Source organism: Heloderma suspectum, chromosome 8 (assembly GCF_057233095.1).
Source record: "Heloderma suspectum isolate Gila_16-S chromosome 8, 16-S_ref, whole genome shotgun sequence".
NCBI classification, from domain to species: Eukaryota; Metazoa; Chordata; class Lepidosauria; order Squamata; family Helodermatidae; genus Heloderma; species Heloderma suspectum.
In genome coordinates this window covers 5,201,278-5,217,129 of record NC_139465.1, presented here as the reverse complement: position 1 = coordinate 5,217,129, position 15,852 = coordinate 5,201,278, and the positions used below count along the sequence as shown (strand labels likewise).

Below are 15,852 nucleotides of genomic sequence, written 5' to 3'. Positions count from 1 at the left end.
AGCAGAAAAAGCCCTCCTCCTAGTAGCCACCCGCCTCACTTCCTTTGGCAGGGGCTCATGGAGAAGGGCCGCTGATGATGATCTTAAGGGGTAGGCAACACGCTGGGCTCATGACGGGCCCCTGGCTGTTTTTTTCTTGGAATACTAATGATATTGTATATTTGTGAAATTTAATAAAAATATAATTTTAAACATTCAGTGAATGAGGTAGTGTGATTACACAAAAAAAGCCTCGTCTGACTGGAAGCACCCTCTGTGATCATAACAAACCATGGTTTGTTGTTATGAGGATGAGCAGTGGTGAATTGTGGACTTCCTCCTCCCCTCTTTTTGCACACAAGAGGTTTGCCCTCAAACTAGGTACCTAAAACATAGTTTGATAATGGTTTGAAGGCCAACCTGTTTCCCACATTTGGGCAAACAATGGTTTGCTGCAAGTTTGAAAAAGGAGTTTCCAATCTCCTCTCCTCACATGCAAAGGAAGGGGAGGTGGAAAAATGTGAGCCTGAAGATTGCTGCTGCTGGTTCTCATAATGGCAAAACCATGGTTTGTTATTCCATTTGTCACTATGTCACTTGTTCAGGCTGCTCACTCTATATTCGGATACTCTTAACCTTGCTTATTTCCCTTCATTAAATATTGGACGGTGTGGCAATTCTATACCGAGGGGTAGGTGTACCAAGCCAACCAAGCTAGTTTTTCCTCCAAGAAGAAAAAGGCACTGCTTTCCAGTCCCACCATAAGCCAGTAGCAGGGCAGGTGCCAAAGAAGGGTCTTATCTTCACATCAAAGTCTCTTGAACATCCTGACCTCCTGCTTGTTCAGAAGTATGGGGTCTCCTCTGAACAGCAAACTCTCTTTGAAGATTTATTTAGTTGCTGCATCTTGTTGCCGCTGTTCATTATTCATGAGTTATATTGCACTCTCTCTATATATATGATTCTTTACAGAGGGACCCGAATAAACATTGGGTCCCTGCTCCATGATGCTTAATGACAACAGTTGTGGGGAGGGAAGCAAGGGCAACAAGAGAGGAATGTGAGCAAATGCTGTTGCATGTACTGAAAAGGACATCCTGGAAGAGGTAGGCTTCAGCTGGTGTTTGAGGGAAGAGAAAGGAGTGTCACCACAGGAGTCCCACAACTTTTCTGGGCTGGTGGGCACATTAGGAATTTAAAGAAAGTGCCACAGGCACTGTCACAAAATGGCTGCTGTAGTGGGCATAGTAGTTTGGCTTTCTTTATCACAGAAAGACAGAAAGCCTGGATGGAATGCTTTATCCCAGCAACTCAAAGTGGCGAGACTAAAAGATAAGTAAGTTGCTCCCAAACCTGAGTATAAAGGCAGAGGTTGGGAGTGAGCCCCAGAACTCAAAGCCATGCCACTGAAATCACAGTTTTCTGCTCCAGCATGTCATAGAAGGTCAAGTCCATTACTCTTCCCAAATCACCTCTAAAGTTAATTCGTTGCTCCAATTTCTGTCTCCAAATTAATAGGCAGATCATCCCCAAATCACATACAAGAACCACACACCCCACATTGCAAACATAGCTCAGTGGCAGAGCCCTTGCTTTGCATGCAGAAGGTCCCTGGTTCGATCCCCAGCATCTCCAGGTAGGGCTAGGAAAACCCCTGCCTCAAACCCTGAAGAGCGACTGCTGCCAGTCAGTGTTGACAATACTGGGCTAGATGGACCCAGGGTCTGACTCAGTATAAGGCAGGTTCCGATGTTCCTATGTTCTGAAGAACCACACACACACACACAGTTTCAGTATACCCCCTCCCCACTGCACATTCTCCCTTCCTCTAGATTACCCTAAAATCAGGAGCAGCTGGGGACCTTGGTGGTCACAAAGAGAGGTGTCCATGGGCACTGTGTTGGAGACCCCATACAGAGATGATTGGGACTTGTGTCCAGGTGGTGACATGAGAGCTCTGTAGTGCTGATCCTTTCCAGCAGAGTTTGGACCAATGATTTTGATAGGGTAGGCTTTTACATGGAACATCAGCAGGCAGAATAGAAAGGAAGCTTATACTGGACTGGACATGGTTTAGGGACCCCATATTCTGAAATCAGAGTAGATTAAATGCATCTTAACCTGTGTGTGCTTGTGTGTGTTTCCCTGTTTAGAGAGCCTGGATGGAAGACCACCTAAGAAACATATGTAAGCCAGTCTGCACTAGGAACATAGGGAGCTGCCTTCTACTGAGTCAGACACTTGGTCCATCCAGGCCAGTATTGTCAATGCTGACCGGCAGCGGCTCTCCAGGGTTTCAGGCAGGGGGTCTTTCCTAGCCCTACCTGGAGATGTTGGGGATTGCACCAGGACCTTCTGCATGCAAAGCTTGTGTTCACCATGGAGCTACAGGCCCTTTTTGGAGGAAGAGTGATCTATAAATGTAATAAATAACTTTTTTAAATGTTTGCTTTTAAGGTATATAATACCTGTATAATACTTACCACTGACCTCTTCTGGACCAATGTAGAACTGCTCTGCAGTGTTTCTGGCTTTCAGTGCTTCTGGCGTTCTTGTAGAACCCCCAGCAGACCCCATTGCTCCGGGAAAGGCCCTTGTGCAACATCACAACAACAAATCATTTTGTCTTTGCCTGTTGAAAACAACTCCCATACCCACCAGCGCCCCAAAAGAAAATTCAGTTGCAGCCCCCCCGTTCTTTTTAAAAATGCTGCAAAGTCAAGTATTAATAAAAATTTCCCAAAGTTTTGGGAGGACTCAGAATAATTTATTATTTAATTATTTATTTAAGGTATTTTTATCCCATCTCTTAGCCAAAAAGGCTACTGGGGTAGTTTTCATAGACCTAGTTAAGACAGTTCCTGCCCACAGGGTTGCAAAGTAAGAGGACACAACAATCAAGGAAAAAGGGGTGGGAAGGGGAGAGGAAAAAAATGTAGTAGTCTCTGAGCAGAGCTGGGGGACTGGCCCTGCTTCTGCTCTCCACTCCCTCCTTCTTCAAGGATGGGTGATAGTGGCATCCTGGGTGGCCGAGACCAGGGACAAGATGAGGAATGCCACCGCTCAGCTTTAGTGCTCAGCTAGCCCACGGCTTTTTGAAATGCTACAAATTCAGATGATAGTAAAATTTCCCCCCAAAATGAGAGGAAGGACTCAGGATGATTTATTATTTTATAATGGCTAAGGACTCTGTGCCTCAGAGTCCATTTGAGCTGCTATAGTCAATATAGCCAATATTGCTGGAAGGGGTGTGGTCACATTGTGTCGTGCGTTCATCTTTGGTGGGGCTGTTCTATAGTGCAGGAGTTTTGGAACATGGTTGCTGATTACTGTCACGAATTTCTTCATGTTAGGCCACTGGTAACTCCTAAAGCGATGCTGCTTCATCTTTTTGAACCTAATGATCCTGGATTCCTGCATAAAGATCTTCTTAAGCAATTGTATACAGCTGCAAAGTTATGGATAGCATGTAACTGGAATTCCCTAAAGCAACCAACTAAAGAGCAGTGGATTAATAAAATTTGGGAGGCTATCAGTATGTATAAATTAACACAGCAAGTGCATCGAGCAAGGAATCCTAACGTGAAGAATGATATTATGGCACCATGGTTTCCATTCATTTCCTACGCTGAGTCACTTCAAACTTTTGATAAGGTTCCAACAAAGTACAATTGCCTGTATTTTTTCTGATTAATACACACAAACATACAAAATGACATACACTTATGCATGCTCCTTTTATATGTTGCAGAACTTGTATTTTTTACTTTCATTGGATGTTGAGCTCCTACTTAGGAATGTTGGAGAAATCTGCAATGGAACCAAGTGAGCTCAGAGTTTCATGAATCCGACCCATGGATTCCACAGCAGACCAGCTTTTCCCCAGTCGGGTGGATTCTGTAGACTTGCAGACCAGTTTTCTAAGTTTCCTGAATTTTTCCCAAAATTCATCATAGAAAATTATGCAAAATTTAAAAAACAGCCAAAAATGCTCATTTCCCCCATAGGCTAAAATGTGAAAATGTGCATTTGGGGGGATTTGTGCATTTTTGCCTGTGCAGATTTGTGCAAATTCGGAAATAAAAAAAAATCTAATTCCATTGGTGGGCCGACGATGGAATGAAAGGCACCTGACAATCCACAAAACACAGACAGAATGGATTTCACACAATCCGTACATCCCTACTCCTACTTAGGTCATTTTGCTGGAGTTGTTCCATAAGCATATCTATTATCGACTATGATTTATAATTAGTGAATTCATTTGTTTCTTTAGCTATTTTGATTTATTAGTAGGTATGTTCTTTTTCTTTTTGTTGCCTTTATGTTGTTAACCTTATCTAGAAATAAAATAATATTTCATGGGAAAAAAAGAATTCACACCCCAAATAAATCTGCTAACCAGATTCCCTTTCCTTTTCTGCCTCTTTGCTTGCAGGGACATACCAGGGCCAGTGGGCTGGAGGGATGCGCCAGGGATATGGCGTCCGACAGAGCGTCCCATACGGCATGGCTGCAGTTATCCGGTCGCCGCTAAGGACATCGATCAACTCTCTGCGCAGTGAGCACACCAATGGCACAGCCCTTCACCCTGACTCTTCACCCGCTGTGGCAGGAAGCCCTGCTGTCTCTCGAGGGGGATTTGTCCTGATGGCGCACAGCGATGCGGAGATCCTTAAGAGCAAGAAAAAGGGCATCTTCCGACGGTCCTTGCTGAGTGGGCTCAAGTTGCGCAAATCTGAATCCAAGAGTTCATTGGCCAGCCAGCGGAGCAAACAGAGCTCTTTCCGCAGTGAGGCGGGCATGAGTACTGTCAGCTCTACGGCCAGTGACATCAACTCCACCATCAGCCTTGGTGAAGGAGAAGCAGAGCTGTCTGTCATCGAAGATGACATCGATGCCACCACCACCGAGTTCTACGTGGGCGAGTGGAAGAATGACAAGCGGTCGGGGTTCGGGGTCAGCCAGCGCTCAGACGGGCTCAAGTACGAAGGGGAGTGGGCAAATAACAAACGCCACGGGTATGGCTGCATGACCTTCCCAGATGGCACGAAGGAAGAGGGGAAGTACAAACAGAACATTCTCGTGAGTGGCAAGAGGAAAAACCTTATCCCACTGAGGGCCAGCAAGATCCGCGAGAAGGTGGATCGTGCTATCGAGGCCGCGGAGCGTGCTGCCACCATTGCCAAGCAAAAAGCGGAGATCGCTGCTTCCAGGTAAGGCTGCACCCATTGCTTTGGCAGCGTGATGGACGCCTGGAAGGATGCTGTATATCGATGGTTCCAATTGCTGAAGGAGTGGGGTTACTGTTTGTGGAATTCCACCTCTGGACGATGATGAAAGCCAGTGTGGTGTAGTGGTTTCAGTGTTGGACTGGGATTTGGGATACCCGGGTTCTAATCCCCACTCACTTGGCCATGAAGCTCAATGGGTGACTTTGGGCCAGTCACAGACTCTCAGCCCAACCTACCTCATAGGGTTGTTGTGAGGATAAAATGGAGAGGAAGAGGATTGTTTATGTACACCACTTTGGATTTGTTGTTGTTGTTCAGTCTTTAAGTCGTGTCCAACTCTTCGTGACCCCATGGACCATAGCATGCCAGGCCTTCCTGTCCTCTGCTCTCTCCCGGAGTGTGCTCAAGTTCATCCACTTTGGATTACTTAGGGAAAAAAGGTGGGATATAAATGCAATCAATCAATCAATCAATCAGTCAATGAAATACACTCTGGTAGTATTTCTCTGTTATGGATGAGACCATGAGATGGAAACAAGGCCAGAATAATTAGCATGTTCTGTAAGACAGACAGCAGGACCACTGTTGGGTTGGCCCCCAGTGTGACAATTACTGGAGAGTTTTGCAGTGTAGAGGCCAGAACAATCCTTTCCTTTGCACCAGGCTCCTAATAAAAGCTTCAAGTGTTATTTTAATGTGGTTTTTTTCCAGCAATGTAACCTGAACTATGTGTCTAGGGTCAGGTCAGTTTTGCCATTCGATATCAGAGCATACAATGATCGTTTCTTTGTCATGAGTCAGAAGAGTAGCAATGAATAGCAACAATAGCTATGTGCTACCCCCAATACCAGAGACAGTGAGTCTATGTACCCCAGTTGCTGGGGAACATGGGTGGGAGGGTGCTGTTGCGCTCATGCCCTGCTTGTGGGTTCCTGGCCAACAGCTGGCTGGCCACTGTGTGAACAGAATGCTGGACTAGATGGACCCTGGGTCTGATCCAGCAGGGCTCTTCTTAGGTTCTTATGATTCCAGCTGGAAGTGGGGGTGCAGGAGGAAACACCCAGAAAATTGATAGCATGGCCAGCATGAGTTGGAGAAACATTCTCAATGGATCAAGATGAGGTAGACAGGAGTGAGGAAGATGGGACTGGGTCAGGGTGGAGAGTTCCGACTCAACTTAGGTAGATGCCTCTGTCTGAATACTCTTCAAGGCTAAAGTGTGCTTTAAGGATCAGTCACATTTGCGGTCCAAAATGTGTTTTAGTGTGTGGTTCCCATGTGCTTTAATCTGGCCCTCAGACAGGGGTGCTGAACCTCAGACCCTGGGGTCTCGATCCTGCCCCCCCCCCAGGATTCCCCAGATGGCCACATTCACTTCCATGGCCCTACCCACTTTCCCCCAGCCACTGATGGTTTGGTAGTTCCCCAGCTTTTGCACAGTTTCCCCCAACCCAGTCTAAAAGGTTGAAATGCTTCTCCTAAGGCTGCTGGCAATAAGAGCTTTAAACTACAGTATGCTGTTATTTTGACTACACACCCTTTGCCTGTGACTCCTCCCCTTTTGTGTTCAGCCCCACCCACTGCTGGAATGTGCCCCCTGTCAGCTGCTCTGAAATGGAGTCCAGCCTCTGGGCTGAAAAAGTTCTGCACCCCTGCCTTAGGGTCAGTAGATGCAAGTAATGTACACATTTTGGCTTTGGATGGGGTTGGAGGCAGAAGTTCGAATCCTCCCTTGGCCATGCAACTCCGTGGGAGGCTTTGATGATGGTGAGTCACCATCTCCCAACATGGTTTACCTCAGTATGGTCGTCGCGAAAATAAATGAGGTGGGTGTTATGTGTAAAGCATTTGGCATACGGTGCGGTGTTCTGAAAATGATAAATAACAATCAAAGATCATAGCTCGTAAAATCTGAACCAACTGCTAGTCCTTTTTTTTAAAGCCATATTTTGCACTGATATGAAACTTGGTTTCTAGAATTAAGAGGTTCTGTGGTTCAGGATGTCTGGAATTCATATTCCTGGAATACAAAGGTTTCCAGAAAACTGGAAAAAATCCCAGGTGCCTAGTTGTCCAGGTGCCTAGACTTAGACTCTTGTGCCAAAATACATTGCCTTTTTATTTCCCATCCCTTCCAAGGGATGTTATCTGTAAATGTGATCCTGGATCTGGGAATTTGAAATATTTTTCCAGTCCAGAGAGGAGACTAGTGCTTGTCTAGCATGGAGAACAACATCATGTATCTTGGCAGGAGCCTGTGAACATCCCCTTTATTTCATTCTGGAGGGAAATAACAACCAATCCTCTCCACCTCCATTTCAGACAGGCCTTTGATTACAATCCCAAATTTTGGCCTCTTTTCAAGCCACAGCTTATCACTGCTAGCGAGCAAGGACTTCTCGTACCCCCCAAAATTCCTGCACGCACAGACAGTTTCTGCCCAAACAGAGGAGCTTTTCTGATCATCAGCATCATCATAATTGCCCAGCAATACCCTTGGGACTGACCCAGTTTCACTCCCATCATATAATTACACAGATATTCGAGATTTAATTACATTTTTAACAAACAAACAAAAAAGAAGTCTCTCCTCTGGAACCTCATGATAATTCTTTTTCTCGGACAGGGTTTTGCACCTTGCTGCTACCCTTCAGTGTACACTGGGGCAGTAGTCTTCAACTTTTTCCAAAACTTGCACCCCCCTTTAAGCATAACCCACAACATTGGTTCCGCTTAAAAAATATGCTCCCTTCCTGCCTTTTTCCTGCTTCCTCTGTCATCCAGCCCATATCTCCCCTTCCACCCTGCTAGCTTAACAGTCATTCCTTCTCCCAAGTGGAAGCTGTTGTATGGGTGGGGGCAGAAAAAGATCTCTAATAAGGACTTCACAGCATCCTCAGCAAACCACGTTTTACCATTTTCCAGGATTTGAGTGGAACTCCTCTTGATGTCAGTCCTATTAGCCTCCTCCTTTATATTCTTAGCGGAAGGCCTCCTTAGATTCACCACTCTTCTACCTCTTGTAATACAGCCCAAGTCTATTCTTCTCATCCAACTGTCCCTCTCCCTTCCTTTCCTTCCATTCTTAAGAGAAACCCCTGAACTTGAGAGAGGAATGTCAGCACACAAGTGCATGGGGGAGACAACATGCTCATGATCTTTTCAGAACATTGTAACCCAAAAAGAAATCAAACAAATCAGTGGGAGATTGTGGTAACCCGGTAGGGTGGCCATATGCCTTATTTTACAGAGAGTGGTCCTCTATTTGAAAGGCTGTCAGAGGCAGTATGCCTATGTACACCAGTTGCTGGGGAACATGGGCAGGAGGGTGCTGTTGCACTCATGTCCTGCTTGTGGGTTTCCTGTGGGCAGCTGGTTGGCTGTTGTGTGAACAGAATGCTGGACTAGATGGATTGTGGTCAGATCCAGCATGGCTGTTCTTCTTATGTTGTTATGACAGTCCTCTATTTGAAGGGCTGTCCAGTCCCAGCCCAGGCCAAGAACTCTAAGAAGGAAGAGCAGAGCAGGGGTCTTGAAATTACCCATCAGCACCTGGCACCTGGACAGCAGACTGAGCAGGTACACAAGTCACCCGGTCACAGTTTAGCTCACTCCGTTGAGATGTACTGTATTTTGATATACATAATAGCAATTATTTCTAAAGATGCATCTGTACACAGAAATTATTGTCTATGCAAACCTTATTCATATCTCTATCCTCTTTTGTCTGTTATTTCATGATGCATTTCCTTTCCCTTTTTCTTCTGGAGATGCATAAGTGGCCAGCCTAGCTTGTATGGAAATCTAGTCTCTCTCTACCCTGTTGCCCAGAAGGAAGAAAAGGCCAAGACTGGGGAAGAGGCTCCTCCTCAGCTCCACAGATGTGCCCCTTTGCATCCTAGGGTGACTGCCCTGCAGGGAAGCTTGCTTATCATAGCAAAGCATTCTCCTCTGAATTTTTCTGAATAGGACTAAAAGAAAGGAAGAATGGGAACGAGGAGGGGTTAGGGGCCACCCCGGCCTAACTGGATTAGATTAATTGCATGTTTCAATCATGTAGAAGATTCAAAGTGACACTTAAATCCTTTATCTGAAAGGCTACAAGCACCCTTATCTGCAGATGTGAATGAACCCTGTGGGTATGTTATGCCAGCTTGTTTGATGGGGTTTGTAAGGATGTTTAAAAAATTATTGTCAGAGCTGGAGAGAAAACAGGCTGTGGAACATGGCTGAGGAGGGATCTTGCCTTGTGGGTTTGGAGCTCTAGAGGGGTCATGTACAGATGGATTTCCCATGGCGGCATTGCTGGGGCATATGCATTTGGTGGCAAAATTCAAATCCTGTCAAGAAAATGATGCCTTATATGACAGGGGTCCCCAAACTTTTTGGACCAGTGGGCACATTTAGGAATTTGAGAAACTGCTGTGGGCACCACCAAAAAATGCCTCATCGGATGTCTACCTGTCACATCTGTGGATCTTAGTCTCTGTCTTATTCAGCAGAACCCTTTCTTTCATGTCTTTGTTTCATGCTCATAAGGTCTCTTTAATAAGGGATTGGCTAATTTGGCTAACTGCTGGTAGTACAATACAGCTAATGCTTCTTTTAAACATATGTATTTTGGCAATGTCCAGTAGTTGCTTCATTTTGGAAGGAGGTTATCACACAGATAAATTTTGTACTGGAACAGTCTTTAATATTCACTGATGTACACAGTATTTTAAATTATGCAATCTAAAAGTATCATGGAAATAACAAATGGTCAGTGTAAATGGATTCTCCACACCCTTTTGACAGCTAAGGGCACAAATCCTATGCAAAGCTGGCTGGGGAATGCTGGAAGTTGTAGGCCTTTTCTCTGTCTAAACATGCATAGGATTGTGCCCTAAAAGACTGATATTACAACACTGGAAGGATAAACACTCACCTCTTTTAATGCCATGGATTGAGGACCTTATAACCCTTTCCATGATTGAACGGATGGCATATAGATGCCACCTTCAAACTGATACTTTGGATATTTGGTCTCCTTTTGTGGAAAGCTATGTATAATTGCTAGAAAGTTCTATGCATTTCATATGTATTCATTCCTATGGATATATACAAATCTATGTACATATATTAAAAAATTGGTGGAAAATAAAAAGAATCATAGAATCATAGAATAGTAGGGTTGGAAGGGGCCTATAAGACCATCAAGTCCAACCCATGAAAACAAATTTTAAACATTTTGCAGGTGCCTGTGGGTGCCATGTTGATGACCCCTTCATGGGTGCCATTGGAGGCACATGCAGGTGCCATGGTGCCCACGGGTGCTGCATTGGGAACCCCGCCTATATGACATCCTAGTTTCAATGGACTGCAAAGTGGGCAGATGGGGGCAGGAAGAGAGCATATGATGTGGGGAAAACTGAGTGAAGGGTGCAGTCTTGAAGAACAGTGTTTTCATTCAGGGGGAGGGAAGGCATTTCCACCTGCTGTGCAGAACTACACCCAAGGGCCCCCTGCTTTCCCACACCACCGTAGTATTAATAGTGAGGGCACACATTGCATTTTCCATTAAAGTGGCCACATCACCAGCTTGCTCACTCTGCTGCTGTCGGGACTGGCCCACACACTGGAGGGGGCCTTACTACCAGGCAGTCTGGGTCTGATTCTGAATCAGACCTGGGCAGTGGAGGCTGGTTGCTCTGATGTCAATGGGACAGTGAATCTGCTCCCGGTTTCAGTCAGAACCAGTCAGACCCTAAAGGAGCTCTCCAAGGTGACATCGGAGCCACCAGCCTCCAGTAGACCAGGATGATTCAGAATCTAGGACTGTAGTGGAAAGCCCAAAGCTTGTGAACATGGCACAGCCTGACTCTGCCACCGATTACATGCCAGTGCGAAGTTTAACTCCTGAACAGCTCCAGCTGCAAGATAAGACTTTATGTCAACCCCCCTGATTTATTGAGATGGGGGGAGCTGGACAGGGACAGGAGTCTGATGAGGAGGGGATTTCAGGGCTGTCACACTGGGTGAGACATCAAATGAAGAGGGAGGAATGGCGCTGTCCTCGTTGACGTTCTCTGCATTTATGGGATAAAGCTGCAGGCCGGGATCCATGGTCAGTAGAGGAGCGTTCCTGGGCCTTCCCTTGTGTTTGAAGTAAGGCACTAGCTGGAGAGACTTTGCTGAGGTCAACGTCAAGTACTTGGATATTTCCCAGGTCTGGACTTCCTTTGTAAGTCTATGAACTCTTGTATATGAAAATCTGGTGTCTAAGTTTATGTATGACAATCTACTGCTGGGAATTAGGTTGCTGACTGTCACTGAGTCTCCTTTAAGGTAGTTTCCTGAACCAAGTTGTGGGCGCTTAGTTGTGAGGGAGCGAATTGTGTATTGTGGGGAGTTTAAGTGCTACAGGCAATTCCAGGAGACTTTGGAGGGCATATCTGCTTAACCTGATTTACCACAATAAAGGGCTTTTAGCAACCAGAGTTTTTGAGTTTGCATTGCTAGGGGGCCCAAGACTGAGAGCTGTCCAGGTGCTACCTCTTGAGAGACAAGAGTTCTTATGGTTCTTTATTTTTAAACTGGAATTGGACAGGGCAATGCTTCAAATAGAGGGCGGACATAAGAGCCTAAGAAGAGTCCTGATGCTGGATCAGACCAAGGTCCACCTAGTCCAGCATTCTGTTCACACAGTGGCCAGCCAGCTGCCCATGGGAAACCCACAAGTAGGATATGGGTACAACAGCATCCTCCTGCCCGTGTTCCCCAGCAACTGGTACACATGCCTCATGGCATACTGCCTCTAATACTGGAGGTAGCATAGAGCCATCAGGACTAGTAGCCCCTGATAGTCTTTTCCTCCAGGACTGTGTCCTCTGGCAGCCCTTCAAACAGAGGACTCTCCTCTGTAAAAGAGGACACTTGGCCACCCTAGTTTGTGCTCTTGTGTTCCTGGAATTAAAAGCACACAGGAACCGGCCAAATGCATGACTAGGCCTGCAATTAAAATGCACCAGCCTCACCCTTCCGGAAGTGGGAGGGTCGAGTAAAGGTGACAGAGATGAGCCCAACAGGAAAAGACACTCCTGCCCCGCCATCAAAAGCCCTCTGGACCCCTGCGCTCTCTCTGTGCATTGCTACAGGCTGTTCCCACATGTCAGATCCCATAACACCAGCCTTTCCCAGGACTTGGCCCAGGAAGAAGAGGGTGCCCCCCAGAGCACCCTGCTGTCTGTGACTCAGCTGGTGGCGTTTCCCACTCCTGCGATAAGATGAACCCAAAGCCCGGTGTCACGGATTAGCGGGGGGCAAGATGTAGAGCCAGCTTCCTGAACGTGCTCTGGCTCTGGAACAGATGCCAGAGCCCCGTAATTACCCTTAAAAAAAAAAAAAGTAAAGGTGTCCCCAACCAGTCATGTTCGACTCTAGGGTGTGGTGCTCATCTCCATTTCTAAGCCGAAGAGCCAGTGCTGTCCGAAGACGCTTCCGTGGTCATGTGGCCAGCATGACTGAACACTGAGGTGCATGGAACGCTGTTACCTTTCCCGCCGAAGCAGTACCTATTTATCTACTTGCAATTTCTTGCTTTCGAACTGCTAGGTTGGCAGAAGCTGGGATTGAAGACAGGAGCTCACTCCATCATGCAGCACTCGGATCTCAAACTGCTGTCCTGCCGACCTTCCGGTCTGCAGTTCAGCATTTTAACCACTAAGCAAATTAGGTGGCGAGATAATGACCGATGCGCATATCACAGTCACCATGTGTGCGCTGCTTTAAATCCCTCCGTGTGGGAGCCGTTAATGCACAGCAAGCTAGTTGTGCACGGAGGTGTTCTGTGCGGTCTGGGCAGTTTTCTCCACATCCCTGAAAGCCTTGATAATAGCAGCTGAAAGATATGAGCTGAGGCCCAAAGATCAGATAGGCAGATTAGGGTGGGCAGGTGTCCTACTTTACAGAGGACAGTCCTCTATTTGAAGGGCTGGCCCATCCAAGTCTGGTTGGAAGATTAAGAACTATAAGAACGTCAATGTGGTGTAGTTGTTAGAGCAGCCTCCCACAACCTGGTGCCTTCCTGATGTGTTCAATTGGAGGATGCTGGGAGTTGTAGTCCAACACATCTGGAGGGCACCTCTTTGGGGAAGCTGGGTTAGAGTGTTGATCTAGGACTGGAGAGACCCAGGTTCTAGTCCCCACTCTGCCATGAAGCTCACTGAGTGACTTCGAGCCGATCACTGAGTGACTCTCAGCCTAACCTACCTCACAGGGCTGTTGTGAGGATAAAATGGAGAGGAGGAGGATCATGTATGCCACCTTTGAGGAAAGGTGGGATATAAATGTAACAAATAAATAAAACAAGAAGGGAGAGCGGGGGCCTTGAAGTTGCCCATCAAAAGCCCCCCCCCCCGAGATAGAAGACTGATCAGGTACACAGGTGACCTGGTTGATGAGATGTTTGTATTTCTTTTGAAATTATAGTTGTTATTTCTAAATTTGCATCTATATGTGTGAATTAATATATGCAAATCTTATGCAAATTCTTGTCATCTTTCACCCTTTTTTTGGTGATGCATTCCCTCTTTTTTGGCCGCAGAGCATGGGACCTCAACAGGGTTGTCCTTTTTCTTGCTAGGGCCCTGCAAAAAGGGCCAGGAAACATCAGTGGGCGTAAGCATAATAGGCAGGATTGCATTGTGTTGTTGAGGTGGAAATATAGGGCTTATCTCAAAAGCAGAGATGATCAAGATAGAAGCAGAGACCCGAGGGGTGCTGAACTGTACTGTACTGGCCTTCCACCATGTATTCCCAAGCCTTTTCTCCACTGTTCTCGAATGGATGTACTGAAGAAGAAAGAAAGAAAGAAAGAAAGAAAGAAAGAAAGAAAGAAAGAAAGAGAACAGTCACACTGAGAATGGATGCCTGTGTTCCTTTTATCTTGGGGGGGAGGGGGGGAACTGCCTCTGGTGTGGTGAAGCTGCTTCACTACTGTAATAGCTCCTTGCTGGTCCTTTATGTCTTTCTGTCATTGGAAAAGAAGAGAACGGGGGAGGAGGAGTGGAGAGACACTTAGACGTGAGCTGCGCATGAGCAACAAAAATGTAAATAACATGTTTTCCTAGGGTCTTTCCTCCTGATTGCTTAGAGCATGGCCCAATCGCCTTCTCACCAGCACTTTCCGCATCCACAGCAGGGTAGCCTCCCCCATCCCCCATCACTGGTGCAGGCCCAATGGCTGAGTTGTACCCTTTTGCAGATGGAGGATGAAGGAGGGGTCGGCGGCCACCCTGGCCTTGTGAACCAGCCTTCAGTTATTCACAGTTACAACTCAGGACCCCTCGTAGTCTGAGTCTAGGGACTGTTCCACAGTATCGGTTTTCAGTGCTTTTGTTTATGGCTGGATGTGGTGGTTAACGACTTTTAAAAATCCTGCTGGATGTGTGCTCCTGAACCAATCCCAGTGTGTTAAAAACTGGGGGTGGATTGTGTGTGTGTTTTTCATTTCTGCAACGAATGAATTCCTGCTGAGCAGGGAGTGTTAGGCAGCTTCCAGATGAGGCTTTTAGAGGGCCATCGCCCTGCCTCATTCACAGGATGTTACTGAGGGTCCAGACGTCCACATCTTCTGCACGACCTCCTCTGGTGCTTTCCCATTGCTGCTTCTGTCTTTTTCCTTCCTGAAGAACATCTGTTAAGGAAAAGAAAAGATGGAATTGCTGCACAATGCCTTCTGATTGGTAGTGCTAGGAGACCTCCAGAGCGCTGGAGGTACTGTGCAGTCCTATTCCACATCGTAAGTACATGGGAAGGAAGGTGTTACTTGGTGGAAGCACTGCATTTTCACAGGAACATTGGAAGCTGCCATATTCCAAGCCAGAGCTTTGGTCCATCTAGCGCAGTGTTTTCTACGCTGACTGGTAGCAGCTCCCCAGGGTTTCAGACAGGGGATGCTAGGGATCAGACCTGGACTTTGTGTATGCAAAGCAGGTGCTCTGCCACTGAGCTATGGCCCTCCCCCGCCAGGGATAAGACACAGTATTTTGACTGCCTGGGGAATGCAGAAGTGTCTGTGTTAACATTTAACACAGGGCTGGCAACCTGTGGTCCTCCAGGTGTGTTGGACTCCAACTCCCATGAGCCCCAGTCAACATAGCCAACGGTCAGGGGATGGTGAGAATTGTAGTTGAATGACATCTGGAAGGCCATGGGTTCCCCACACCTGACTCAGCAGATGGAGCTGACGATAATAATAATGACGCCACTCATTTCAGCCAGTTTTCATTGTCATGGCAAAGCCTTTGGACAGGTGGAGTAATAGTAAAGGAAACACATCCAGAGCATGTGCAAAATGCATTCCTCTCTCCAGTGTGCAATCACAGTCAGCTGCCGTGCCCTTGGGGTTAATGGGAAGGGCAGGCATCCAGGTAAATGTGAGGCTCAGCCCTTCTAATTTTAGAGATGTAAATGCGGAAGGAAAGGAAGAGAGAGGGAGGCTCCTGGCTAGTAGTGGTGGATAGGCGGGGGGAAGAGCTTGCTTTGTTTGGCCAGGATCCATTTGGGTCATGTGTGAGGAGGGTGCTTCAGACATCTTTAAGGTGAACTGGGTCAGGGCTAAACAGGATTCCAGAGCGTCCACCCAAGCATGGACTTT

At 46.7% G+C, this 15,852-nt stretch overlaps 1 protein-coding gene across 1 annotated transcript in view; it reads left to right on the top strand.

Moving 5' to 3' along the window:
* JPH3 (junctophilin 3) overlaps positions 1 to 15,852 on the top strand; it is a 94,737-nt gene that overhangs the window by 20,197 nt on the left and 58,688 nt on the right. Inside the window, exon 2 of the mRNA XM_084812816.1 lies at positions 4,418 to 5,195. Coding sequence (XP_084668942.1) covers positions 4,418 to 5,195 — 778 coding nt within the window. The remainder of the gene's footprint in view (positions 1 to 4,417; positions 5,196 to 15,852) is intronic.